Source organism: Aquarana catesbeiana, linkage group LG10, assembly GCF_042186555.1.
Source record: "Aquarana catesbeiana isolate 2022-GZ linkage group LG10, ASM4218655v1, whole genome shotgun sequence".
NCBI classification, from domain to species: Eukaryota; Metazoa; Chordata; class Amphibia; order Anura; family Ranidae; genus Aquarana; species Aquarana catesbeiana.
In genome coordinates, this window is record NC_133333.1 from 41657032 (window position 1) to 41683599 (window position 26568).

The 26568-nt window shown below is 42.8% G+C and overlaps 1 protein-coding gene across 2 annotated transcripts; it reads right to left on the minus strand.

The window, feature by feature from the left end:
• Positions 1 to 25377, minus strand: LOC141110624 (uncharacterized). Of its 2 annotated transcripts, none has more exons than XM_073602067.1 (5): positions 25217 to 25377; positions 20161 to 20280; positions 17154 to 17306; positions 9154 to 9306; positions 1 to 5258 (listed from the first exon to the last, which is right to left on the minus strand). In XM_073602067.1, the coding sequence occupies exon 5, from the start codon at positions 4184 to 4186 to the stop codon at positions 3155 to 3157; it is 1032 nt and encodes a 343-aa protein (XP_073458168.1). In that variant the 5' UTR covers positions 4187 to 5258; positions 9154 to 9306; positions 17154 to 17306; positions 20161 to 20280; positions 25217 to 25377; the 3' UTR covers positions 1 to 3154. The 2 variants fall into 2 exon arrangements, with proteins under 2 accessions (XP_073458168.1, XP_073458169.1); XM_073602068.1 differs by having other exon boundaries at positions 4950 to 5258; positions 25217 to 25376.
• Positions 25378 to 26568: the final 1191 nt, after the last annotated feature.

The window sequence follows — 26568 nt, forward strand, 5'->3', positions numbered from 1 at the left end:
TTTCATTTGATCCAGTAGTGCAGCTTTATAGTATGTCTGTGCATTCGGTAGTCCTACCCCCCCTAGATGTTTAGGTTTATATAGGTGGGCCAGTGCTATTCTGGGTTTTTTTCCTCCCCATATGTACGTTTTCAGGCACTTCTCCAGTTGTGTAAAAAATTTCTGGGGAATTGGTATGGGTAGTGATCTAAAATAGTATAGTAGTTTTGGTAATATTTGCATTTGGTATGCAGCTATTCTCCCCAACCAGGATAGATGTAGTTTGTTAATTTGAAGTAGTTCCTCTTCTATTTTGATTAGTAATGGAGGGAAGTTTTGTGAGTATATTTTGGAGGAAGAGGAAGTTAGCTGCACCCCAAGGTAAGTGATGGAAGGGGGGTCCCAGTTGCAGGGAAAAATACTTTTTAATCTTGTTTTGGTATTGTTTGGTATATGGAGAGAAAGTGCATAGCTTTTGGTTGTATTAACTTTGTAGAAAGAGATTTTTCCAAATGTATGTAATAGTGTTTTGACAATGGGTAAAGAGGTTGCTGGTTTTGATAGGGAAAGAATTATGTCGTCAGCAAACAGACCTATTTTATGGTTGACAGAGCCGACTTTAATGCCTTCTATTTTGTCATTTGCTCTGATAGACTCTGCTAGTGGTTCTATGACCAGAGAAAAGATAATTGGGGACAGTGGGCATCCTTGTCGGGTACCATTGGTTAGTGCAAAAGGATCAGATAGCAAACTAGAGGTGAAGACTCTTGCAGATGGATCTGAGTACAGAGACATAATTGCTGAGTGTATTAGTCCTGATAGGCCAAATTTGAGTAATGTCCTGGACAGGTATCCCCAATGGACCCTGTCGAAGGCTTTTTCTGCGTCTAATGCTAAAAAGATGCTGGGCTGCCTGCTTAGTTCTGATATATGCAGGAGGTCAAGCATCCTTCTTGTTCCATCTGGTGCCTGTCTGCCCTTCACAAAGCCTACCTGGTCGAGTCCTATAAGGGAGGGGGTTATTTCCATAAGTCTGTTTGCTAATATTTTTGCGTATATCTTTAAGTCGGAATTTAGTAGGGAAATAGGCCTGAAGTTTTGTGGGTCTGAAATATCTTTACCAGGTTTAGGGATGGTAATAATGATAGCTTGGAGCATTTCTTTTGGGAAGGCGCCGTCAGAGGCTGCTATATTGAAAATTTTTACCAGTTCAGGGGCAAGGATGGCGGAGAAAGCCTTGTAATATTCTGTGGAGAATCTGTCTGCTCCTGGCGATTTGTGCATGGGTAGAGATCGGATAGTGGATTCAACCTCAGTGAGTGTGATGGGGGCATTAATTTTTTGTAGAGTAGTTTTGTCAATCGAGGGAAGATGAACATTCTGCAAGAATTGTTCAATCTCTGTGTCCGAGGGCTGGTAAGTGTTTGGGTCATTTTTGAGATTGTATAAGGATTCATAATAATCTTTAAAGGCGTTGACGATATCTTTGGGATTTTGGTATATAATTTTTGTTTTGTGATGTCTGATATTTTTGAGATTAGATCTTGCCTGTTTCTTTTTGAGCTGGGAGGCAAGGATTTTACCTGCTTTGTTGTTTTGGGAGTAGTAGGAGAGTTTGAGTTTTTTAAAAAAGGTATCATAGTCTGCTCTAATTTCCTGTCTTACTGTTTCTCGACATTCATTGAGATTTTTGAGAATTTCCCTTGAGGAGGTAGCAGGATTTTTGTGTTGCGCTTCTAAATCTGCTATCTTCTCAAGTAATTTTGTCATGCGCTGCTGTTTCTTTTTCTTTTCCCTAGAGGCTACCTGAATGAGGGCGCCTCTAGCGAATGCTTTGTGCGCACACCAGATAGTCATAGGCGAGCAATCTTCATTAGTATTGAAATGAAAAAATTCTTTAATTTTTGCTGCAATTTCGTCCCTAATTTCGGGGTGTGATAGAAGAAATGTGTTGTTACGCCACAGTGGTTTGTGGGAGTGTTTATTGACATCCACAATCTCAATAGTCACTGGGGCGTGGTCAGACCATGTGATACTGTGGATGTCAGCCCTTACTACATTTTGCAGAGTATACAGATCGGTAAGGAAGAAATCTATTCTAGAATAGCTCTTGTGTACAGCTGAATAAAATGTGTAGTCTCTCTCGGTGGTTCTAAGGCAACGCCAGGGGTCATAGAGCCTCTCTTCGTGGCACAGCGAGTCTAGAGAGGGACGCTTCTTAGAAGCCATCGAGGACACGTCTAACTCTGAGCTCATAATCAAGTTAAAATCACCACATATTATTAAGTTGCCTTTTTGCACCTTTTTTGCCTTACCTATCACTTTGCGAACAAACCTGAGAGTTCTAACATTAGGTGCATACAAGTTGACTATCGTATACGTGACATGGTTCAGTTCTGCGATTACAATCAGAAATCGACCTTGGGGATCAACATGTTCCTGCAAAAGAGAGAAGGTTAGTGTGTCCTTGAAAGCAATCATCACTCCGTTCTTTTTTGTCGTATTCTTGGCCATATATACGTGCGGAAATTTGGGATGTGTACATTTCGGGGAGTTATCATTGTTGAAATGAGTTTCTTGTACGCATAGAATGTCACACTTCTCTTCCAATGCGGACTTCCAAAGAGCTCTTCTCTTGTAGGGACTATTCAAACCTCTCACATTGTATGACATCAGTTTAAGATTCATTCTTGTGGAAAGTTGCGCAGCAGTGCCATCTAGTGGTAATTCCAGGGATTGGAGTGGAGCTGTTGAGCATGGTCAAGATGCATGGGATTTGAGAAAGCAATGTCCTCATAGCCTTGTGAGGGAACAGTGTAACTGAACAAACTTGAACTTTTGGCAAGTAATGAAGCGTAGGCCGCAGGTATTGCGGGTAGTAGGTCACGGGAATCATCTCGTAACTAATGTAGGGGGTTTAAAAAGGTAAACCCTTAATCAGCCGAACATCGGGTGGTAGGTTGTAAAGGGCAACTTCCTAGAGGGTTGCATAGTACCAAAATTAGCCAGATGGTAGTCATGAGAGGAGAGTACTCATTGAAAGGAAATATCTTCTAGTAATATAGCTTTAGGCAGAATGTTGCTGATATTTCTTAGTTGTACGTTGGTTGTTGCGTCTGGGAAATTGTGGTTTAGGGTCCTCAGGTATTGCGTCTGCTGGAAGTAGGCGCCATTTTCAGAGGAGGTCCAGGCCTTTTTCGATTGATGTTATCGCATGGGATTCATTGTTCATTTCAACCAGAAGTTTTGCAGGGAACCCCCATTTGTAGAGGATCTTATTGTTGCGCAAGATCTTAGTGATAGGTACTAAGTTGTGTCTGGCTGACAGGGTGGCTTGTGACAGGTCTGCATAAAGTGCGATACCAGCGTAAGGATCAGGAAGAGAGGGATGCTGTCTTGCAAATCGCATGAGTTGGTCCTTTATGTGGTAGAAGTGAATTCTTGCAATCACATCTCTAGGTAATTGTTCAGGCAGGAAGGATGGTTTTGGCAGTCTGTGTGCCCTGTCGATAGTGATGTCTGCTGGGCTAAGAGAAGGGAGGACAGTCATCATGAGCTTTTGCAGGTAGGTAGTAATCTCTGCGGGTTTGACCGTCTCAGGGATCCCCCTGAATTTGACATTGTTCCTTCTGGCCCGATCTTCCACATCCGCCATTTTGAGGCGCATAGCCCTGATTTCATCTTCTACCTCAAAGTGGGCATCTACCAGTTCATTGTGTGCCAGGGTGAACTCCTCCATTTTATTCTCTACATATTCCACTCTGTTGCTGATAGCTGAGATTTCCCTTTTTGTGTTATTCATAAACATAGCCATATCAGATTGAAGAGCTCCCCTTAGTGTCTGCAGCATCTCTTTCATTGTGGTATCAATGATGGGTTGACCTGAGGTGGGGAATGCATCTAGCTGCTCTGCCTGTGTGGATGATTCATCCATTTCATTCCCTGCTGCTTCTGCCTCATCCTCATTTCCCCCTCCTTCCCCAATCCTCCTTTTTTGTTTAACAGGGCTGCAGAATGGGGAGGATGATAAGGGGTTATCATTTATGTGTGACTCACCCGAGGATGGCGTCGGATTGTTGTTTGTCTGTGCTGTGGAGCTGGCAGAACGGCTCCCGGCGCCGGCGCCATCTTGGATTTTTCGGCCCTCAGCGAGGCGGAAGAATTCCGTCAATTTTCGGGGTGCCTCTCTCTCCTTGCGTTTAAACATTGTGCCCGCTGTGTTCCCCTCTCTCTCCTCTCTTAATTTCTGTGCTTGGTCGCTGTTTTTGGTGCGCTGTGAGCCGCTGAGATCACCCGGTGTATCAGAGCTCTCCTCTCACACGTCCATGAGCTCTGGCTGCCGGCTCCGCCCCCCGACCTAAACTGATTTCAAGGGTTCCTTCAGGGCAAAAAGGTTGAGAAAGGCTACTGCAGGAATTAATTCTTCATGACACATCAAGGCATTGGCATTGTGCAGTGTATTGCATATACCAATTATGCCCTGTACACATGGTTGGATTTTCCGACGGAAAATGTGTGATAGGACCTTGTTTTCGGAAATTCCGACCGTGTGTAGGCTCCATCACACATTTTCCATCGGAATTTCCAACACACAAAGTTTGAGAGCTTGCTATAAAATTTTCCGACAACAAAATCCGTTGTCGGAAATTCCGATCGTGTGTACACAAATCCGATGCACAAAGTGCCATGCATGCTCAGAATAAATTAAGAGACGAAAGCTATTAGCTACTGCCCCGTTTATAGTCCCGACGTACGTGTATTACGTCACCGCGTTCAGAACGATCAGATTTTCCAACAACCTTGTGTGACCGTGTGTATGCAAGACAAGTTTGAGCCAACATCCGTCTGAAAAAATCCATGGATTTTGTTGTCGGAATGTCCGATCAATGTCCGACCGTGTGTACGGGGCATTAGTGTGTGTAATAATGACAAATGCAAATTGTCTTTGAAAAAACAAAGTAACACTGATGATGAGTTAAAGATTTTATTAACATGCATTTAGCACATCTACTGTTTGATACATCTCAATGCTGTTTGTTGTCATTGTTTCTAAAGCAACCAAACTTATGACGTTTTACACATGTATCAAAGTCCTTACAAAAAATCAAGACCAAGCAGCTTCTTTGGTTGTATTTTTCTAGTAGGAATAACCTGTATTGCAGGGGTACACGTCCTCTCTGTTTCTTTTACTTGCTTTGCTCCGAAAACAAATTCCTCCCCCATTTTACAACCACCTTCTGTAATGCAACCTTGCATTGACACTGGTACTTCCTTACCATCTGCAAATCAAGATAAGATTTTCTTTTTACCAAATACTTCTAAATAGGGTACAGTGAATAATGTTTCTAAACTTGATTTGCTCTGAACCTTGTCACCCTAAGACAGGTAATTTGTTACTTGAAAGATCCCCAGGTAAAAATAGGAGAAAACCGAAAAAGGAAAATAATGCAACCACCACATCTAAGGATTGGTAAGCTGCAATATTTTTCATTTTTGTTTTAGGATTTGGTTGTTCCGAGCTGGAACTACATCAAGGTGGGCAGGGACAGATCCTTAAATTATAGTAAGGAGATCTGACTGATGGACTCTTCATTGGGAGAAACAACATAGGGTGAATCAACCCACTAGATTTTGCTTCTAATCAAAATATTGCTTTGGAGGGATTTGTTCCTTTAAAACATGGGGAATTTCTTACATGATTGGACGGTTCAAGTGACTTGAGAGAGAAGAGACAGGAGGGATCATTCCCTATTCCTATCACATACAGTATGTATAGTTCTAAAATTTAGATAGAGATAAAAGAGGATGAAAAGGGAAGGCTCATTTGTTTGATGTTCAATAGTAGCAAAAATGTGTTCTTGATTGCTTGATTTTTATTAAAAATGTAGTTTCTATGTAAAATATTGTACATATGCAGTCTAAACTATATACAGGATTCATTTAATATATATTTCATTTAAGTAGGCAAAGGAACTCTGTGTTGCACCTTAAAGTAAAGGGGATCTTTGGAGCCTTATACCATTCTTATGGTCAATGAACCTCAAAGTGAATCAAAATGTATGGCAAGGAGTACATCATATATATAAAGTATCTCACAAAAGTGAGTACACCCCTCACATTTTTGTAAATATTTTATTATATCTTTTCATGTGACAACACTGAAGAAATGACACTTTGCTACAATGTAAAGTAGTGAGTGTACAGCTTGTATAACAGTGTAAATTTGCTGTCCCCTCAAAATAACTCAACACACAGCCATTAAAACCACTTACCGACCGGCCACTGTATATATACGTCATTACTTTGAAGATGGATATCTCGGTATCGGCAGCAGCTGCTGCCACAACCAAAGTGTCCATCTTTAGAGCCGGCGGTTCTGTACACCATAATGGTGGTCTCTGCAGCGGGTTCGCCGTGAGATCACCGTCATCAGCGGCGGGAGAGGTGCCACCCCCCCTCCCGCCGCTCTCCCACGCCCTCCGCCTCTTACCGGAGCTGTCGGTAGCGGCGGAGGCGATCGGGTCCTTTCACTTCCTCAGTATGGAGACGAGTGAAGCTAAGATGGCCCCCACCCGTCTCCATACCATAGGACGGCTGAAGCGACGTCATTATGTCAGCTCCGCCCACTTGTCCTAAAGGCACAATTTTTTTTGTGTCATTTTTTTTAACAACTTTTTTTTTTTTTTTTTTGCATTAAAGTCTAAATATTAGATCTGAGGACTTTCTGACCCCAGATCTCATATTTAAGAGGACCTGTCATGCTTTTTTCTATTACAAGGGATGTTTACATTCCTTGTAATAGGAATAAAAGTGATCCAAATTTAAAAAAAAAAAAAAAACTGTGAAAAAATAAATAAAATAAAGAAAAAAAATAAAAAATTTAAAGCGCCCTGTCCCGACGAGCTTGAAGAAGCGAACGCATACGTGAGTAGCGCCTGCATATAAAAACGGTGGTCAAACCACACATGTGAGGTGTCGCCACGACCGGTAGAGCAAGAGCAAAAATTCTAACCTAAACCTCCTCTGTAACGCAAAATATGCAACCTGTAGAATTTTTTAAACGTTGCCTATGGAGATTTTTAAGGGTAAAAGTTTGACGCCATTCCACGAGCGGGCGCAATGTTCAATACGGTTTAGGTCTGGAGACATGCTTGGCCAGTCCATCACCTTTACCCTTAGCCTCTTTAGCAAGGCAGTGGTCATTTTGGAGGTGTGTTTGGGGTCATTACCATGTTGGAATACTGCCCTGCGGCCCAGTCTCCAAAGGGAGGGAATCATGCTCGGCTTTATGTCACAGTACATGTTGGCATTCATGGTTCCCTCAATGAACTGTAGCTCCCCAGTGCCAGCAGCACTCATGCAGCCCCAGACCATGACATGCTTAACTGAAGGTAAGACACACTTGTCTTTGTACTCCTCACCTGGTTGTTGACACACACGCTTGACACCATCTGAATCAAATACGTTTATCTTGGTCTCATCAGACAACAGGTCATGGTTCCAGTAATCCATGTCCTTAGTCTGCTTGTCTTCAGCAAACTGCGTGCTTTCTTTTGCATAATCTTTAGAAGAGGCTTCCTTCTGGGATGACAGCCATACAGACCAATCTAATGCAGTGTGTGGCGTATGGTCTAAGCACTGACAGGCTGACCCCCACCCTTTCAACCTCTGCAGCAATGCTGGCAGCACTCATACGTCTATTTCCCAAAGACAACTTCTGAAAATGACACTGAGCATGTGCACTCAACTTCTTTGGTCGACTGTGGCAAGACCTGTTCTGAGTGGAACCTATCCTGGTAAACTGCTGTATGGTCTTGGTCAACGTGCTGCAGCTCAGTTTCAGGGTCTTGGCAATCTTGGTATAGACCTAGATCATCTTTCTGAAGAGCAACAATTATTTTTTTCAGATCCTCAGAGTTCTTTGGCATGAGGTGCCACGTTGAACTTTCAATGACCAGTATGTGAGATTGAGAGCGATAACACCAAACTTAACACACCTGCTCCCCATTCACACCAGAGACCTTGTAACACTAACAAGTCACATGACTCCAGGGAGGGAAAATGGCTAATTGGGCCCATTTTCACTTAGGGGTGTACTCACTTTTGTTTCCAGTGGTTTAGACATTAATGGCACAGTACATGTTGGCATTCATGGTTCCCTCAATGAACTGTAGCTCCCCAGTGCCGGCAGTACTCATCCAGCTCCAGACCATGACATTCCCACCACCATGCTTGACTGTAGGCAAGACACACTTATCTCTGTATTCCTCACCTGGTTGCCGCCACACATGATTGACACCATCTGAACCAAATAAGTTTATCTTGGTCTCATCAGACCACAGATCAAGGTTCCAGTAATCCATGTCCTTAGTCTGCTTGTCTTCAGCAAACTGTTTGCGGGCTTTCTTGTGCATCATCTTTAGAAGAGGCTTCCTTCTGGGACAACAGCCATGCAGACCAATTTGATGCAGTGTGCGGCGTATGGTCTGAGCACTGACAGGCTAACCCCCCCACCCCTTAAAACTCTGCAGTGATGCTGGCAGCACTCATACGTCTATTTCCCAAAGACAACCTCTGGATATGACGCTTAGCATGAGCACTCAACTTCTTTGGTCGACCATGGCGAGGCCTGTTCTGAGTGGAACCTGTCCTGTTAAACCGCTGTATGGTCTTGGCCACCGTGCTGCAGCTCATTTTCAGGGTCTTGGAAATCTTCTTATAGCCTAGGCCTTCTTTATGTAGAAAAAACATTCTTTTTTTCAGATCCTCCGAGTTCTTTGCCATGAGGTGCCATGTTGAACTTCCAGTGACCAGTATGAGAGAGTGAGAGCAATGACACCAAATTTAACACACCTGCTCTCCATTCATACCTGGGACCTTGTAACACTAACGAGTCACATGACACCGGGGAGGGAAAATGGCTAGTGTACTGGTGTACTCACTTTTGTTGCCAAATGGCTGTGTGTTGTGTTATTTTGAGGGGACAGAAAATTTACACTGTTATACAAGCTGTACACTCACTACTTTACATTATAGCAAAGTGTAATTTCTTCAGTGTTATCACATGAAAAGATTTAATAAAATATTTACAAAAATGTGAGAGGTGTACTCACTTTTGTGCAATACTGTTTATGTGGTAATCACAATAGAATCATAATTGTGATAGATACATACCGGGCAGCTGAACAAGTGACCTATACTTCAAACACTCAAATTCGTTCCCACGGCACAATACCATTCCATTGCTTTTGCAGCCATCAGCAGATGTAGTCTCATAGCAGCTTGGACACATGAAGTTGTTTAGTGGCATTTTATCACGACATTGTTCTGGAAAATAAAAATAAATGAATACATTTTCTATCTATCTATTTATGTACATACCTGGGAACTTTCCAATTGAGTTTGGGGTGGAGGAAGTTGACCTGTCCTGAACAGTCCTGACCTCAACCCGATAGAACACTTTTGGGATGAATTAGAGCGGAGACTGTGAGCCAGGCCTTCTCATCCACATTAGTGCCTGACCTCACAAATGCGCTTCTGGAAGAATGGTCAAACATTCCCATAGACACACTCCTAAACCTTGTAGACAGCCTTTCAAGATGAGGTATAGCTGCAAAGGGTGGGCCAACTCAATATTGAACTCTATAGACTAAGACTGGGATGCCATTAAAATTGATGTGCATGTAAAATAGGTTGGTAAAATAGTGTGTATGTGTATATATATATATACGGTATATATATATACGGTATATATATATATATATATATATATATATATATATATATATATAATATTTCGTAGGCAGAACTTCCGGGACTGGCCCTGTGCTCACCTTTAACTGCTGTCACTTTCAAACACAGAAGCCAGTACAGGAAGTTTTCTGCAATAATCTCTTCCTCTACCGGCTTCTGTGTTCACAAGTGACAGAGCAGCATCTTTTCTGGTGGCTTATACAGAACCCTCCCTGCCCTGCACCAGTGGCGGCCCATCAATAGGGGACGCATGGGCGACACCCTCCCCCCCCCCCCCAGGCAGTCACAAAATAAATAAATAAATAATTTTTAAAAAGGGCCCTTTAAAAAAAAAATGTCCTTAAGTGCACTATGGGAAGCATGACGTCTATGCAGACAAGACGCTTCATTTGCAGGGTTTTGACCTGCCTTGTGGCACAATCCATTGTGCCGAAATACTTCTGCCCATAGTATCACTACGGATGCATTGTTCTTGTTTGGCACCACCCTAGGACATGGGTGGTGCTTTCCCTTCGATTTACGACATCACTTCCGGTTTCCCTGGCCAATGATAAACCTGAAGTGACGTCAGCAGCTCCGCTGAACACACGGCCCGAACTGAGCTTTTTTTTCCACAGCCCTCCCTCCTCTCTACACTGACACTTCCATCCCAGCTATGGTTGGCAGGCTAGCCTTGCAGGATGTCCCTGAGCTGCTGTACATGAAGAAGGGGGAAAGGGTGCTGGACAGTTCAGACTCAGGACTCCTCCCAAGTCCTTGTCCCAGCAACTGACTCCTCAGCCCACTAACAGCAGACAAGTCCTCTGATCAGGAGGTGTCCGGGCCAAATGTGCAGGTGGTGAATACAGTCCTGTCTATGTAATACAGGTCATTGGGCTGTCACATAAGAGCCTGTATAGATATAACCTCATGGACTCTAGGGGGCACAAGGTGTAGAAGGGCACACTATGGTCCAGCAATGTGATGTTCATTGATGATGTGATCATTGGTGATCAGTAATGAGATGATGAGCAGTGATGCAACGTGATGATAATCAATTATGTGAACAGTAATGATCAGAATGCTGTGATTCTGGGCTGTTTACTCTGCTGTGAGTCTGGGCTGTTTACACTGCTGTGAGTCTGGGCTGTATGCTCTGCTGTGAGTCTGGGCTGTATACTCTGTCCTGTGATTCTGGGGCTGTATACTCTGCTGTGAGTCTGGGCTGTATACTCTGTCCTGTGATTCTGGGGCTGTATACTCTGTCCTGTAATGCTGAGCTGTATACTCCTGACACTATGGGTGGAAGCAAGTGGAATACAGGGGACGGAGTGGGTGGATGCTATAGGGGTGGTGCTTATAAGTGGAGGGGCTGGTCTGGTGCCCCAATATCCTAAAACTTCACCAGCCGCCACTGCCCTGCACATCCATATAATATCAGAGGAGGAAATGAGGGGATTTACACAGCCATACAATTCTAGAAGCATTGGACTTCTCCACTCCTTCTCTAGTTATAGCTGCTCTTCTGCAACAGCCTCTTTCTCTGCCACTCTGTAGGAGGAGGAATTTTTGGGGTGGGGGGATTAGCTCTGTCAGGGGAAGGTCATTTGTGGTTGTACAGTTGTTGCCTGTGTGTTACCTACTTTCTGTATGATACACACCCTTGATAAGTATCTGGTATGTATTTGGGGGTGTGGGCCCCACCTCATTGGGTAGCAGATGCAGTTTGCTTATCTACCATTAGATGACTCTGTTGCAATTTTGGTATGGTAAGGGAAAAGTTATAAGCAGTTGTTAGCTCCCTTTTAGAGAAATCCCTCCCTAGGGATGCCAAGATATAGACCTACTGTCATGGTTATGCAATATTTTGTCTGTCAGCTTACCTGTCTCCATGTGTTCATCTTTAGAGACCAGCTGACTCTATATTATCCTCTGCACTGCAGGCCAGCCCTGCTGATCAACCTTTGTGTGTTTGGCTTCCTGTTTCCTGCCTGCCGTGTGCTCCACGTTTGTTTCTGTTACTGACCTTGGCGTATTCTCAACTATTCCTGTCTGCTCGTGACCCTGACCTTTGGCGTGTCACCGACTATCCCTGTTTGCCTGTGACCCTGAACCATTGGCGTGAACTCTGTTGTCCTTGTCTGCTTGTGGCCCCGACCTTGGCTTATTCCCTTACTATCTCTGTCCTCCTGTTGCCTACTTTGGGTGTGAGCTGGGGGACCCTGGGGGTCGCGACCTGGAGCCAGTTGCAGCCCAGTCCATCTTCACCACTAGAGGCTCTGGTGAACACCTGCTGGCTCTTAGACTCCGCGCCCTAGGGAATCTTACGCTCTAACCCCGGTGGAATCTGTGTTGGTGTTTCAGCGGCCCTGCCTTCCTTACCACCCTGACTCCCATCCGCAGCAGTCAGCCGTAGGGTCCACTACCTTGCAGTGCACTCCTGATCCCAACAGTGTGCATCTGTCACCTAGCCTCAAGGTGACCTGACACCTACACTGAGATGAGCTAAGGGGCCCTATGCGGGCTGAATTTCCAGGTGAGGTGGTATAGATCAGGGTTTTTCAAACAGGGTGCCGTGGACAGATCCCAATCTGAACGCTACTCTGTGTTAACTCTCATGCAGTGCGACTCTGCGAGGAGAGAGGGAGCACAGCCCGCACGGCTCTCTCCTGCAACTAGATGTACTATTGTCAGCAAAGCAGAAAGCTGTGCGTGCCGCCCGCCTGCATCCTACTAGCCGATGACTCATCAATTGTTAAGGTTAAGCTTTCTGCTTGGCTGGCAATAGTACACATAGCTGCAGGGAGGAGGAGATAGCTGTGCATACTGTGCTCTCTCTCCTCGCAGAGTCGCACTGCATGGGAGTTAAAGTGGAGTTCCACGCAAAAATGGAACTTCCGCTTTAAGGGAGGTGACCCCCTAACATGCCACATTTGACATGTAATTTTTTTGGGGGGGGGGGCGGTCCCAGATGATTGCCTGGCCAGTCATGGGGCACGGCGCAGCTCGCGCATGCGCAGTGGGTGCCTGGCTGTGTAGCCACAGCTGGGCGCCCACAGTTACAATGCAGGTGCCGCAGAGAGGAGGGGGAGACGAGCGGGGCTTCGTTCCCCTACATCGCTGGACCCTGGGACAGGTAAGTGTCTGATTATTAATAGTCAGCATCTGCAGTATTTGTAGCTGCTGACTTTTAATTATTTTTTTTTAAGCAGAACACACACAGCCCACAGTTGGGGAAGCAAGACTGGGAGAAAGAAGAGCAACAGCAGCTGATCATATTTTACTGGGAGAGGATACAGAGCAGTAGGTGGTCATTCAATGGGGAATGAAGGAAGAGGAAGTGGAGAGAACTGATCGTGAAACATGGAGGGAGGGAACACTGCACAAGAGTTAAGGTGGTTGTAAAGTCAGGAGTTTTTTTTTTTATCTTAATGCATTAAGATAAAAAGCCTTCTGTGTGTAGCAGCCCCCTCTCAGCCCCCCTAATGCCACGTACACACAAGTGGACTTTTCAGCATCAAAGGTCCGACGGTCTTTCCAACGGACTTTCGACGGACTTTTGAACGAACGGACTTGCCCACACACGAATGGACTAAAGTCAGTTCGAAAGTCCGTTTGTTTTGAACGTGATGATGCACGAAGGGACTAGAATAAGGAAGTTCATAGGCAGTAGCCAATAGCTGCCCTAGCGTTGTTTTTTGTCCGTCGGACTAGCATACAGACGAAGGGATTTTTCGATCGGACTCGAGTCCGTCGGAAAGATTTGAAACATGTTCTATTTCTAGGTCCGTCGGAATTTTCGACAGAAAAGATCCGATGAAGTTCCGATGAAGCCCACACATGATCGTAATGTCTGATGGATTCGTTCCATTGGATCTTTTCTGCCAGACAGTTCACTCGTGTGTACGCGGCATAATACTTACCTGAGCTGCTGTCAATCAAACTCAGTTAGCCAATCAGGAGAGAGGTGGCGGGGCCGAACCGCAGCTCCATGTCTGAATGGCTCAGGTTCCCCCATAGCAAGCTGCTTGCTGTGGGGGCACTCAACAGGAGGGAGGGGCCAGAAGCTCCAGTTAGGGACCCAAGAAGAGAAGGATCCAGGCTGTTCTGTGCAAAACCAACTGCACAGGGTAGGTAAGTATAACATGTTTGCTATTTTAATAGAAACAAAATGAGAATTTACAATCACTTTAAGGACAGACCACATTTGTGCTAGGCGGGGGGATTTGAGAGGATTATGCTGGGAGAGGGAATTTGGGGGGGAGGGTAATTGAAGTGTGGTTTGCGCTAGGAGTGAGGATTTAGGAAAAGTTGGTTTTGTACTGTGAGGGGGGATGGGGGGGGTTGTGCTAGGAGGAGGAATTTGGGGGGTGGGTGCATCCCTTAGGGGGGATTTGGTGAGAAATTTGTGCTAGGACAGGGGATTTAAGAGGTTTTGTGCTAGGAGGAGGTTTAGGGGGTGGCGGGGTTTTGCTATGAGGGGGAATTTGGTGGGCTTTGTGCTAGGAGGAGGAATTTGGGGGGATTCGTGCTAGAAGGGGGAATTTGGAGGAGTTACAATCTAAGATCACTGAACTCCGCCTCACAGACTACATTTTAGGGCTTGTTCACACCAGGTGCAGTGAGGTAACAGGGGTCTGAACAGAGTCCTTATGTAAGAGTAACGGTGGATGCTTGGGAATTAATGTCATCAGGGAGCATTTCCTGATGGGCAAAGCTATAGAAGGGACATTTGTAAGAGACTGGTATACTAAAGGAGGCATCTTCAAGCTTTTGGGCATCTTGTCCCCCTAACCTTCAGCTGCGAGTCCCGTGACTCTGTGATGGAAAGCATAAGGTAGTGGACTTTGTATACTGTACATAGAGAAGTGGTCCGAATGGAGGAGAGTCAGTAGGGAAGATGGCTAAAAGATGTGTACTTGTGCTCTGCACTGAAATAACTGCTAAAGAATGTTTAACCTTTCACATTGCATTCTGCTCTGAAGATTCCGATAGTATGTCAAATGTGAAATGGCATGGGAAATAATGTGAAGATATGAAGGTGCAGTAAAGTGCTGAAAATGCATTATGTGTGGACATTCCTTTATTAAGTGTTAGTCATAGGGCTAGGAATTTGTGTGTGGGCCTCTAACCAGGAGACATATGGTGGCTACAAAAGCAGTTGAATGAGTGTTGTAATCAAAAGGAGGAGTGGGACTGGTACAACTTGGTGCCAACATCTTACCATACTATCAGAATCTTTAGTGTAGAACGCCATATGAAAGGTTAAACATTCTTTAACAGTTATTTAAGTGCAGACCACAAAAAAACTTTTTAGCCATCTTCCCTATTGACTCTCCTCCTTGGCAGCACCAAAGCATTGGGACCACTTCCCTATCTAACTTTGCCCAGCAGAAAATTCTCCCTGATGACATCCATTCCCAAGCTTCCACCGTTACTCTTAACCCATACACATTATTTATAAAACAAAGGAAGCTTGCAGGGAAGCTTGAATTAACAATATTGTAATGGCTTTTTTTCTTTTCCTTCGTAAAATTATCAATTTTGCTATATTACTTTCACAAATGCATCACTTGCCGGTCTGGTTTAGGGGCAATTTTAACGTTGCACTTTCAGCAATATTAAAATCACTGCTCTGCAAAATTTTATTTGCAATGGTGAAAGTCCCCTGAGGCAGTGCCCCATGCACTTCTTTTGCCAATTCACTGGCTATTAGCCTTAAATTGGAGAAAATTGATTTGACAGATTCAGCTCTTATTGACTTCAATGTGGTTTAGACTCGGCATCAGAACTTTTAATATGTTTGGCCACACCTCTGCAAACTGAGGATGCAGATGAAACAAGAAAGAAGAGGTGGGTCTGGTGGCCCACCTTTATGCTGCAGTTCAGGGAAGGCCATACCAGAGCTTTCAGTGCTCCATGGAGAATTTAGTAGAGGGAATTAATGCTGCAGAGTGGAGTGGGTAGAGGTGGGTCATTCTCAGGATTGCCACCTTTACTTCATGCCAAACCCGAACACTTTAGCCTGTGATACACTGCTGCTCCTAAATTCAAATATAGGAGCTTTTGCCTTTTTTTTATGACGGAGTGTTCATGCACACATAGGCTTTTACCAGAGTTTAGGAGCAGCAGAATTTAGAGGCAGTGAAATTCTCCTCTCCCGAATGCAATTCTTCTGCTGATTCTTCAAGCTTTTGGGCATAAAAAAACTCCATACACTGCTAGGGACTTCTTCATTTCAATGGCCAGACTAAATTACAGTTCCGGCCAATGAAATAAATAAACACCCAAACACCAAATGCTGATAAACCCACCTAAACTGGTTGAAAAAATGCAGCTTAGGTGATTTTTTTAACCTTTTAAACCAGTGTGCATTAAGCCTTATTCTGGTACAGCAGTATGGGGAGTTCAACTTCCAGGCAGACCTTGTGTAATGACACCTGCCTGGTCCTGCACACATGTCCTGCTCTCAGGCTACTATTGGATGGATACCATGTAAAACCGCCTGCACCTTGCCACCTCTTGGAGTTTGGCATCTGTGCATCCAAGCAACCACTACCTACAATGCTTACAGTCAACGGATGCTGAGCATTACAGAGAGCTGGGGAACTGAGCCCAGCCAGTAATGAACTGGCAAGAAAAGCCAACATTGCTGGCCTGACTATGGCAAGTTCCCAGGTATGTCTTTCTGTCTGTTGGTATTTCTTCACCTAGTTGTCCTCAGCTTATAACCTCCAGTGGTGGATGTTGATGGAATAGGGTCCTGTATAGGAAAACAGTTTGGCGCACCTTTTAAACTTCAGTTTTAGATGCAATCTTGTTTTAGGTCAGGCTACCTGGCTAATGCTAATACTCTTGCTTGCTAGTGATGAATGCAACTGAAGAAGCTCTATCTAGGTTCACCTAGCTTCAAACAGAAAATCCTTTGCATGCACTTATCTGTATAAACTGCTCAGCATAGTAGTTCATGGGTAACAATTCATCATCTACAAGCACTTTCCCTGTAGTGAAGTAGACTTCGTCCTTGAAGATGATGAATATTTTAGTTTTACATAAAGTGATGAAGGGTCCAGATTGTGGAGATGAGCTTTCTTTATTTATCTTGGTGACTGTTGTTGCTGGAAAGTGGAGAAAATCCAATATGTTGCCACCAGAATGGGAAAGAATGTGAAATCATCCAATAAAGGTGCCTGTTTAGGTGACAACTGTTTAAGAAGAGATTTTCCTTTTTGTGTCTTCTGGACAGAAAGTGAAGGGAAATCCTAATGGCACACAGATGGCAAATAAAATTGCCTACTCTACCCAAAATGACAAAATGGGCTTCAAATACTTTCAAACTTACAGTTGCTTGCTGAATTACTGCACTTCCTTTTTGCTTCAAAAAATAGGAGGAAGACAACTAAACTATAATTATTTTCACAGACAAGGATAAATAAACTCACCCTTATACTCCAGTTCGGCGTTACTGTTGTCTCCTTCTCTACATTCACCACTGACTCGGAGTTTGAAGCCATGGTTTGTTGATACGGAGAAGCAATTATCACACAATATATCCGTTGCACATGTTTTTTTCACAGATTTATAAATCACATTGTCTGAAAAAAATATCACAAAGCATGAAAGTGAACATTTGTCTTACAAAAAATGACTGGGGGGACAAAAACTGGCATTGGATAAGGTAAGTATGCAAGTGCTAAATCTGATTTTGGGATATAGTTATGGGTTAGGTCAATCTAAAGTTGGCGATACACTGTTAGTATTTTTTTATCCTGAACAAAGGATGGGATTCCCCTGAAGGAATGCACATTGTGCTGTTGCCAAAATACACTGATCAGCGGCTGTAGCCACTGATCCAGAAACATTTTCCAGCTTAGTGGTTAGAGTGAAGGTCAAGGTTAGAGTTTATGGGCCTAACTGTTAGGTTAAACATTAGGGGATAGTTAAATTGTAACAGTTGAGTGTTAGGGTTAGGTTTAGTAACACAATGGGATTGATTTATGAAAACTGGAGAATGCACACTCAATTTTTTGGGAGGGGCGGCAAACAACCCCCCCACCAGGTCTGCACTCACCCGATATACAGTCATGGTTTCCCTGACTTCTCCTTCCAGCTAATCCGGTCTTAAGGTCCGCCTCCTGTTCTGATTAGCCGGGAGGAGAAGCCGGAAGACCATAGCGAATATTGGGTAAGTTCGACCTTTTTTGAAGCCAATCAGAGCCTCAGGCTCTAATCATGTGCTTCCAAAAAAAAAAAATGATGAGTCTGGCGCCCCACATGGAATTAGGGGGGCTGCGCCCCTTATGGACCGGCCGCTGCTGTTCCCAACCTTCCACTCGGCTGTCAATTCACAGAAGGCTTTTTTATTTTGTGAATAAGCTAATATAATACAATGTTCTCTGTGACTGGGCTAGAGGAGGGGAAGCCACAGTGGCTGCAGGTGACTATGCAGTTGTAGAGCTGAGACCAGAAGGTCCAGTGACAGAGAAAATATAGCAAAAGCTATGCTCTTTGCACTCAGTAAAAATGTAATTGTAAATCAAAGAGATAAGTCCATGAGGTGGCATACACCTTGTTGGACTTAATCGAGATTGAGAAATGTTTTCCAGCTTAGTGTTTAGGGTGAAGGTCAAGGTTAGTGTTTATGGGGCTAAATGGTAGGTTACACATTAGGAGGCTGGTTAAATGGTAACGTTTGAGTGTAAGGGTTAGCTTTAGTAACACAATGGGATTGATTTATGAAATCTGGAGAGTGCAAAATCTGGTACAGTTGTGCATGGTGGCCTATTAACTTATAACATTAGTTTGTTCAATTAAGCTTTGACAAAAAAAAAAATGGAAGCTGATTAATTTCTATGCAGAACTTCACCAGATTTTGCACTCTCCAGTTTTAGTAAATCAACCCCAACAGGTTTGAGGTAAGAGCTAAGCAGGATCAGGTTCATTGATAAGTGTTAAGTTTAAGGGCTAAGTGTAGTTAAGTTTGTGTGGGTAAGGAAGCTTAGTTAAGTGTTAAGGAATCCTTCCAAAAGTCCAAAAACCTTCCTTTACCCTCCCTAACTGATCTGAATCCTCCTACTCCACCAACACTTCTGTGTGCTCTGAATGTATAGCACAAATACTGCCCAGAAAAAAGGCACAAGTACCGCACTATGCTCACGATGGGAGGGTTTCAACAACACAGGCAGTGCTGTCAATATAAAAAGCAATGGACAGGACAAGGTGTGGCCAGGTGATGATTGACAAGCTACAGGCTTGTGACTCATCAGGGGAAATGGTGTTAGCCACACCCAGGGCTGCTGTGAGAAACCACAGGGCCCCATACAGCCAATCTGTCAGCCCCCTCATCCCAAATAAAGACAGTTTACTATCAGTTATGAATGAACACAGTGAGTGATAGCTATCGATCACTCATTGTGTTCATTAAGGAAAGGAAGAAGCTGGTAAATGTGACATATTTACCGGACCCTCCATCCTGAAGGATCCTATGGTGTCCCTGCATCTGCCGGTTGGAAGGAGGAGAGGAGGGAGGTGGCATGTGGTGGTGGCAAGGGTACACAGGGGGGCCTGGGCAGCAGGGGGAAATGTTTGGTGTCCAAGGAGAGTGCTTGGTGCGGCAGGGGGGCGATTACTGGAACCCATCCCTTGCAAGGCTCACACAGCAGCAGCCAAAAGCCGGCGGGAGGGAGAGGAGAAGAAATCAGCTTTCAGCTGCCGTGAAGAGAGCCATACAGGGGATCCGTTCTAGTAATTGACAGTAGTAACAAAAGATAGCTTACAAAAGTAAACAAGCTGCAGCAGTATGAAAACAAGAACTGATATGATAGCAGAATATAGGCCTTTTTTTTTTTTAAAGCCCTGGGGCCAAGTGGTCCTGGGGAGGTTCTTGCAAAAGCGGGGTATCCTCTAGGCCCACCAATATCCATACAATGGTACAATTTGTAGCCTATACAAATCTAGGAAGAGGAGATGGATCAGAAACTAGGAAGAAGATAGGCAGAAAAGTGGTGTTAGGGAAGGAAGAAAACGCTCCTGAGGAGTAGGGAGCCAGGGAGGGGATGAGGAAAGATAGAGAGGAAAGGAGGCCAGGCTTAGAGGCCTAGAGATGTTAGAGGCCTGACCTCACAAATGCACTTCTGGAAGAATGGTCAAACATTCCCATAGACACACTCCTAAACCTTGTGGACATCCTTCCCAGAAGAGTTGAAGCTGTTATAGATGCAAAGGGTGGGCCAACTCAATATTGAACCCTATGAGCTAAGACTGGGATGCCATTAAAGTTCATGCGCGTGTAAAGGCATGTGTCCCAATACTTTCGGTAACATAGTATTTATCAGCATGCAGTTCCATAATGCTAACAAGCTTACCTTCTTCCCAGTAAGAGATGTGCCACTGATATAAATTATGGTAATCTGGTAATAGATGCAACACAAGAACACAACCCATACTTACTGTTTTTGATGGATTCTGACACCGTCATGCACTTGGGCCCATCACATTCTGTATCCACTTCTGTGCTGCATTTAGTTGAGTCAAGACTACTACACATTTTGCACGTGATTTTGAGATGCCCTAAGATACAAAAAGACAACATGATGGAATTAAAGTGAAAAATCTGTGATTTTCCCATTCAAGACAAAGTTATCAGTTCAGCTAACTGTTGCCTCTCCTCATCTAACTACTACCTCCCTTCTTTTGTCCCTCTGCCTGCTTTGGAAGATGACAGCTGGCGGTGTCCACGGCACTGCATGGACCTGGTATAGCACAGAGTCTCAGGAAAGGGCGGGTGGCAACATGTTTCAGGAGCACAGCCCCCTTTGCCAAGCCTGCCCAAAGAAGAATATGCCAGCTTATAAGTAGGGATGGGCTATCTTTTCGAGTCGAACATGAGTTTGACTCGAACATTGGCTGTTAGCACGTTTGCCGAACAGCGAACAGTTTGGGGTGGTCGCGGCAAATTCGAAAAGCCTTGGAGCACCCTTTAAATGTCTATGGGAGAAATCTAAAGTGCTAATTTTAAAGGTTAATATGCAAGTTATTGTCATAAAAAGTGTTTGGAGACCCGGGTCATGCCCCAGGGGACATGTATCAATGCAAAAAAAAGTTTTAAAAACCTCCTTTTTTTTGGGAACAGTGATTTTAATAATGCTTAAAATTAAACAATAAAAGTGAAATATTCCTTTAAATTTCGTACCTGGGGGGTGTCTATAGTTTGCCTGTAAAGTAGCACATGTTTCCCGTGTTTATAACAGTCCGAGAGCAAAATGACATTTTTAAAGGAAAAAAAAGTCATTTAAAAGTACTAGCGCTAGTGCAGGCTATTAATGAATTGTCGGTCCCGACAATACACATAAAAGTCATTGAAAGTCATTGAAATAAAAAAAAATCCGTGGGGGTCCCCCAAAATCCCATTACCAGGCCCTTCAGGTCTGGTATGGATATTAAGGGGAACTCCGTGCCAAAATTTAAAAAAAAATGGCGTGGGGTTCCCCCCAAAAATCCATACCAGACCCTTCAGGTTCATGAGGGGGGGACGAGAGAGCGCCCCCCCCCGAACCATACCAGGCCACATGCCCTCAACATGGGGAGGATGTCCCATGTTGATGGGAACAAGGACCTCATCCCCACAACCCTTGCCCGGTGGTTGTGCGGGTCTGCAGGTGGGGGGCTTAGCGGAATCTGGAAGCCCCCTTTAACAAAGGGGACACCCAGACCCTGCCCCCCCTATGTGAATTGGTAAGGGGTACCTGGTAGAGCAGGGGGGAGCCACGGCTCTAAATGTCTTATGGACGGATAGAACAGCGGCTCAGGAGGTGTCCCCAATCAAGCAGCTTTTTCTGGGGGCACTGCTCTAAGAGGAGGAGCCAGGAGCACCTATGGGGGACACGGAAAGAAGAGAATTGGAGCTGCTCGTTGCAAAACCACTGCACAGAGCAGGTAAATATAACATGTTTGTTATTTTAAATGTAAAAGAGAACAAAACTTTAATACTACTTTAATAGTGAACAATACTTTATTAAACAAAACAAAAAATTATTATAAAAATGATATAAAATGTGTAAGAAATATATATAAATAGGTATAAAAATTTGAAAAAAATGTAAAACTATTTATATATAAAAGTATATTAATATAAAAAAAATAACCAAAGGCTTGTGAGATCAGATAAATAAGTATGGTATGGAGCAAAGCTGAGACATGATCAGTGGCATAGTTATATATATGAAATTCGAAATATTAAGGTAAAATAATAGACATGTGCACTGCTAAAAAATTCATTTGTTTTTGTTTTTTTCATTTCTTGGGTCATTTGTTATGATCGCAATTCATAAATTTGAAAAAATTGTAAATTCGAAAAAATCCAGAAATTGGAAAAAACTCAGAAATTTAAGAAATTCGAAAAAATTGGAAATTCAAAAAAAAAATCGGAAAATTCGAAAAAAACGGAAATTTGAAAAGCAGAAAATTCAAAAATCTGAAATAATAACTAACTAATAATAACTTAACTATTACTAATTATTAAATTATAGGTATTGGAATTTTCTTTCAAATTTGGCTGTTAGTGAATGAATACCAATTTATCCAAAGTTACGAATTATCCCAAATAACGAATGCTGCATCTAAACAAATGGAACGGAACAAATGAATAATAAATAATAATAATAATAATAATAATAATAATAAAACATTTTATTATTATTATTGTAATTTATTATTATTAATTCTTTACGTTCCATTTGTTTAGATATGGCATTCGTTATTTCGAATAATTCATAACTTAGGATAAATTTGTATCCTTTACACTCACTAACAGCCAAACTTGAAAGGAAATTCCAATACCTATAATTTAATAGTTAGTAATAGTTAAATTATAATTAGTTATTTCAGATTTTCGATTTTTTTGGAATTTTCGAATTTCCAATTTTTTCAGAATTCCCGATTTTTGGGGAATTTCCGAATTTCAGATTTTTTTGGAATTTCCAAATTTACTATTTTTTTCAAATTTACAAATTTTGGAGTGTTCAAAATTATGAATATTCAGAAAATTTTGCTAAACGGGTTTTCGTTAATTCGGATATTAACGAATTAACAAATTTGTCAAAGTTCATTAAAAAACGAATTTGGAACGAAACGAATGTCTGGGAAATAAAACATTCATATGGTCAGAATGAATGTAAATGTGAAAATATATATAAATGAACTGAATATCTTATTTAAAACGATCCTATTGAGTATTACATTCTGATTGGAATATGCAAGCATGATGTCACTAAGTGTGCAGCTCAAAAATGATTCCCCAAAATTCACTAATAATCAACTACAATGTTTACTTTAAAAATATAATAAAATTACATGAGAGAGATGAGGAAAATAATAATATGTGACACACTAAATATTACATATTGACAAAAAAATGATAACATTGATAACCTAAGCTAATAATTACAGTTAATGCCAAATTCAATATTGTGGCCTAGCAGATGAAGGGTCTCATATATCCAAAAAGATTCCCGCTGGCTAAGGGTGATTATTTTATTACTTCCCCTCCCAATAGGGGTTTTTTTTTAATTCCCCCAAAAATTAGGGAGAAGTCTTTATTGTAATGAGTTGCATCATGGTTTGAGATGCTATGCTTAGGGTAACCTAATGTATTGGACATGTTCCCTAATTCTCATACACATTGGTAGTTTGGTTCGTCCAATATATTGGATCTGGCATGGGCATTGGAGGGCATAGACTACTCCCTCTGTTCTACGTGTTATGAAATATATCTGAGAAGTATAGATAAAGCTTTTTTGGCTGTTCTTGTCCTATGGATCATAGGAGTGCAGTTCATTCGAAAGCTTGCTAAAGTATTGTTTGATTGTCTAATTCTTGGTCTTAGAGCTGGAGATGGACAGATGCAGGATTGGACCAAAGCTGCATCCACCTAAGTGGGTATAGATTTTTATTTTTTTGTGAAACCCATACTTCTCTTTTAACATCCATCTGGGGCCATGTGTCTTTATTGTTAGCCCTGGATGGACCAGTAAGACATTTTTGGTGGACCCTCTCTATAAGTTTAGGGTTATATTGCTTATCAACAAACTTCTTTTTCAGTAACTGACCTTTCAAAATATTATCAGCTCTGTATCTCTGGCAGAATCAACTGGTATTCTGTTGCATTTTATAAATAGTTTTAGCAAAATGCTTTCAATTATATATTTAACCCCTTCCCGCCGAGCGTACGCATATGTGCTCGGCTCGGCTTTCGGGGGTTATACTGGGATGATGCCTGCAGCTGCAGGTATCATCCTGGTACTGTTTTTTAGAGCCGGCGATCGGCTTTCCAAGTATAGCAACTGATGCAGCTAAAAGCCGCTCAGCTGTTATACTGGAGGAGCGGGAGGGGACGTCCCCCCTCCCGCCTCCTCCCGCCGCTCTTACCGGGCCTCCCGGGAGGCCTGATCACCAATCTGTCTCCTCCGGCGGCTACTGACAGTCTGGAACGAAGCTGTAAGCCTCCTAATTGTAAACGCGGAAGCGATGTCATGACGTCACTTCCCGTTTACTCGGCTGCCAATGGCGCCGGTTTAAAAAAATATACAGTTTTCAGAATCGCCGAAAATGGGGATCTGAATACTGTGAAGTGCAAAGGAGGGATGGGGGGGTCTTCCCTCCATAAAGAGTACCTGTCACCACCTATTACTGTCACAAGGAATGTTTACAAAAAAAAATTTTTTTCAACACAATTTATAAATATAAAAATAAATAAGAAAACATTTTTTTTTTTAAAGCGCCCCCGTCCCTGCGAGCTTGCGCAGCAAAGAAAACGCATACGGAAGTTGCGCCCGCATATGTAAACAGTGTTCAAATCACACATGTGAGGTATCGCCGCGATCGTCAGAGCGAGAGCAATAATTCTAGCACTAGACCTCCTCTGTAACTCTAACCTGGTAACCGTAAAAAAAATTAAAGCGTCGCCTATGGAGATTTTTAGGTACCATAGTTTGTCGCCATTCCACAAGTGCGTGCAATTATAAAGCGTGACATGTTTGGTATCTATTTACTCTGCGTAACATCATCTTTCACATTATACAAAAAAATTGGGCTAACTTTACTGTTTGTTTTTTTTTTAATTCATGAAAGTGGCCCTTTTCCCAAAAAGTTGCGTTTAAAACACCGCTGCACAAATACCGTGTGACATAAAATATTACAACAATCGCTATTTTATTCTCTAGATTCTCTGCTAAAAAATATATATATATAATGTTTGGTGGCTCTAAGTAATTTTCTAGCAAAAAATAAGGATTTTACCTTGTAAACACCAAATGTCAAAAATAGGCTTAGTCATGAAAGGGTTAACAGACACAATTGGAGTAAATAAGACCAGTTTGTTGTTAGGATTTACACACTCTGTGGCTTCCAATTTACTATTTCCAAATTGTATTGGAATACAAACGTTTAGTACAATGGAGCAACGCAAATTAAAAAAAAAATACAATTTTATGCCATAAATATTTCTTACCTGTAGTTACCATAGCACTTAAGATCAAGACAATGAAGATTTTATTCATGGTTATGGAAGTTATGGTTATGGTTCAGGTTCGAAGGCCAATATTCGAGTAGCCTGACAGATCTTGTACCTGAAACTGGAGTTGAGTGAGGATTTGGGATTATAGGAGAGATATTTATACTAATTTGAGTTTCATTTTGTGCCAAGGTACAGGGTACAAGGTGTACAAGCAGTTCCTCTTTGGCAAAATCCATATTTTACACAGTTGCATTTTATTGTTTGTTCAACAAATGTTCTGAAATGTTTGGACACCTGTGCAAAGACTTGGAATGGTTTGTAAATGTTTCTTTGTATCCAGGAACAATTTTCTACATTTCACAAAAGAATTTAACCCCTGTTCTCACCGACAAACTACAAACGCACAGTGAGAAAATAGTAAAGCCTATGTACCCGGGCAGCAGGGCAAATGCATACCCCTCTGCTATCACTGAAGGGTGTGATTGGTAACCCAGGAAAAGTCTGAGGCACTGGTTTGACAGCAGGAACGTGTGCCACAAAATGCCTCATAAAACATATCTAAAACCGAAAATAAAAATGTAATATATTGAAAATATTTAAATGAGGTGACTGTGTGAGTTTTAATATGATTTTTTTCCTTTATTTTCTCCTAATAATCATGAAAGTAACACCCTTCCTCTCCCCTGGTGTCTACCACCCCCCATGCTATTTTTTGTCATCTCCTTGCCTATTAAACTAGGAAATTTACATTTTTAATTTGACAGACTTGGCCCATTGGTTTCCATCCAAATTTCTTTAAAAGGACAGTTCAGTTCATCACTTCTCACCACTTACTATGGCGTCACCTCTCCTTCTCTTTTAGGGCATGCCTGCTTTTTCTTTTTTTCTTTTTTTATTTTGGACAGATCTTATTTGGTAAAGGGCTGGCAGCCTTTAGCTGTATTACTCCATGTTTTATTTTTGCTGTTGCCTGCCCTTTCCCCAAGCTGTTGAATCCCCCCCCCCTCCATTTGCTGCTGCCCAGCCTTCCTCCTGCATTGTGGAAGGGTGGGCAGCCTATGACCATAGGTTTTCCCCAGTGGTGGCTGGTGCTCAAATTTTTTTGGGGGGCGCAAACAAACTGAAAAAGAAAACCCATCAATTGCAGCCTCACTGTACCATCAAACGCAGCCACTGTGCCCATCAATAGCCACCACTGTGCCCATCAAATGCCGCCACTGTGCCCATCAAACACAGCCACTGTGCCCATCAAACGCTGCCACTGTGCCATCAAATGCTCCCACTGTACCCATCAAATGCTCCCACTGTTCCCATCAAGTGCTGCGACTGTGCCCCCAGCCCGCCAT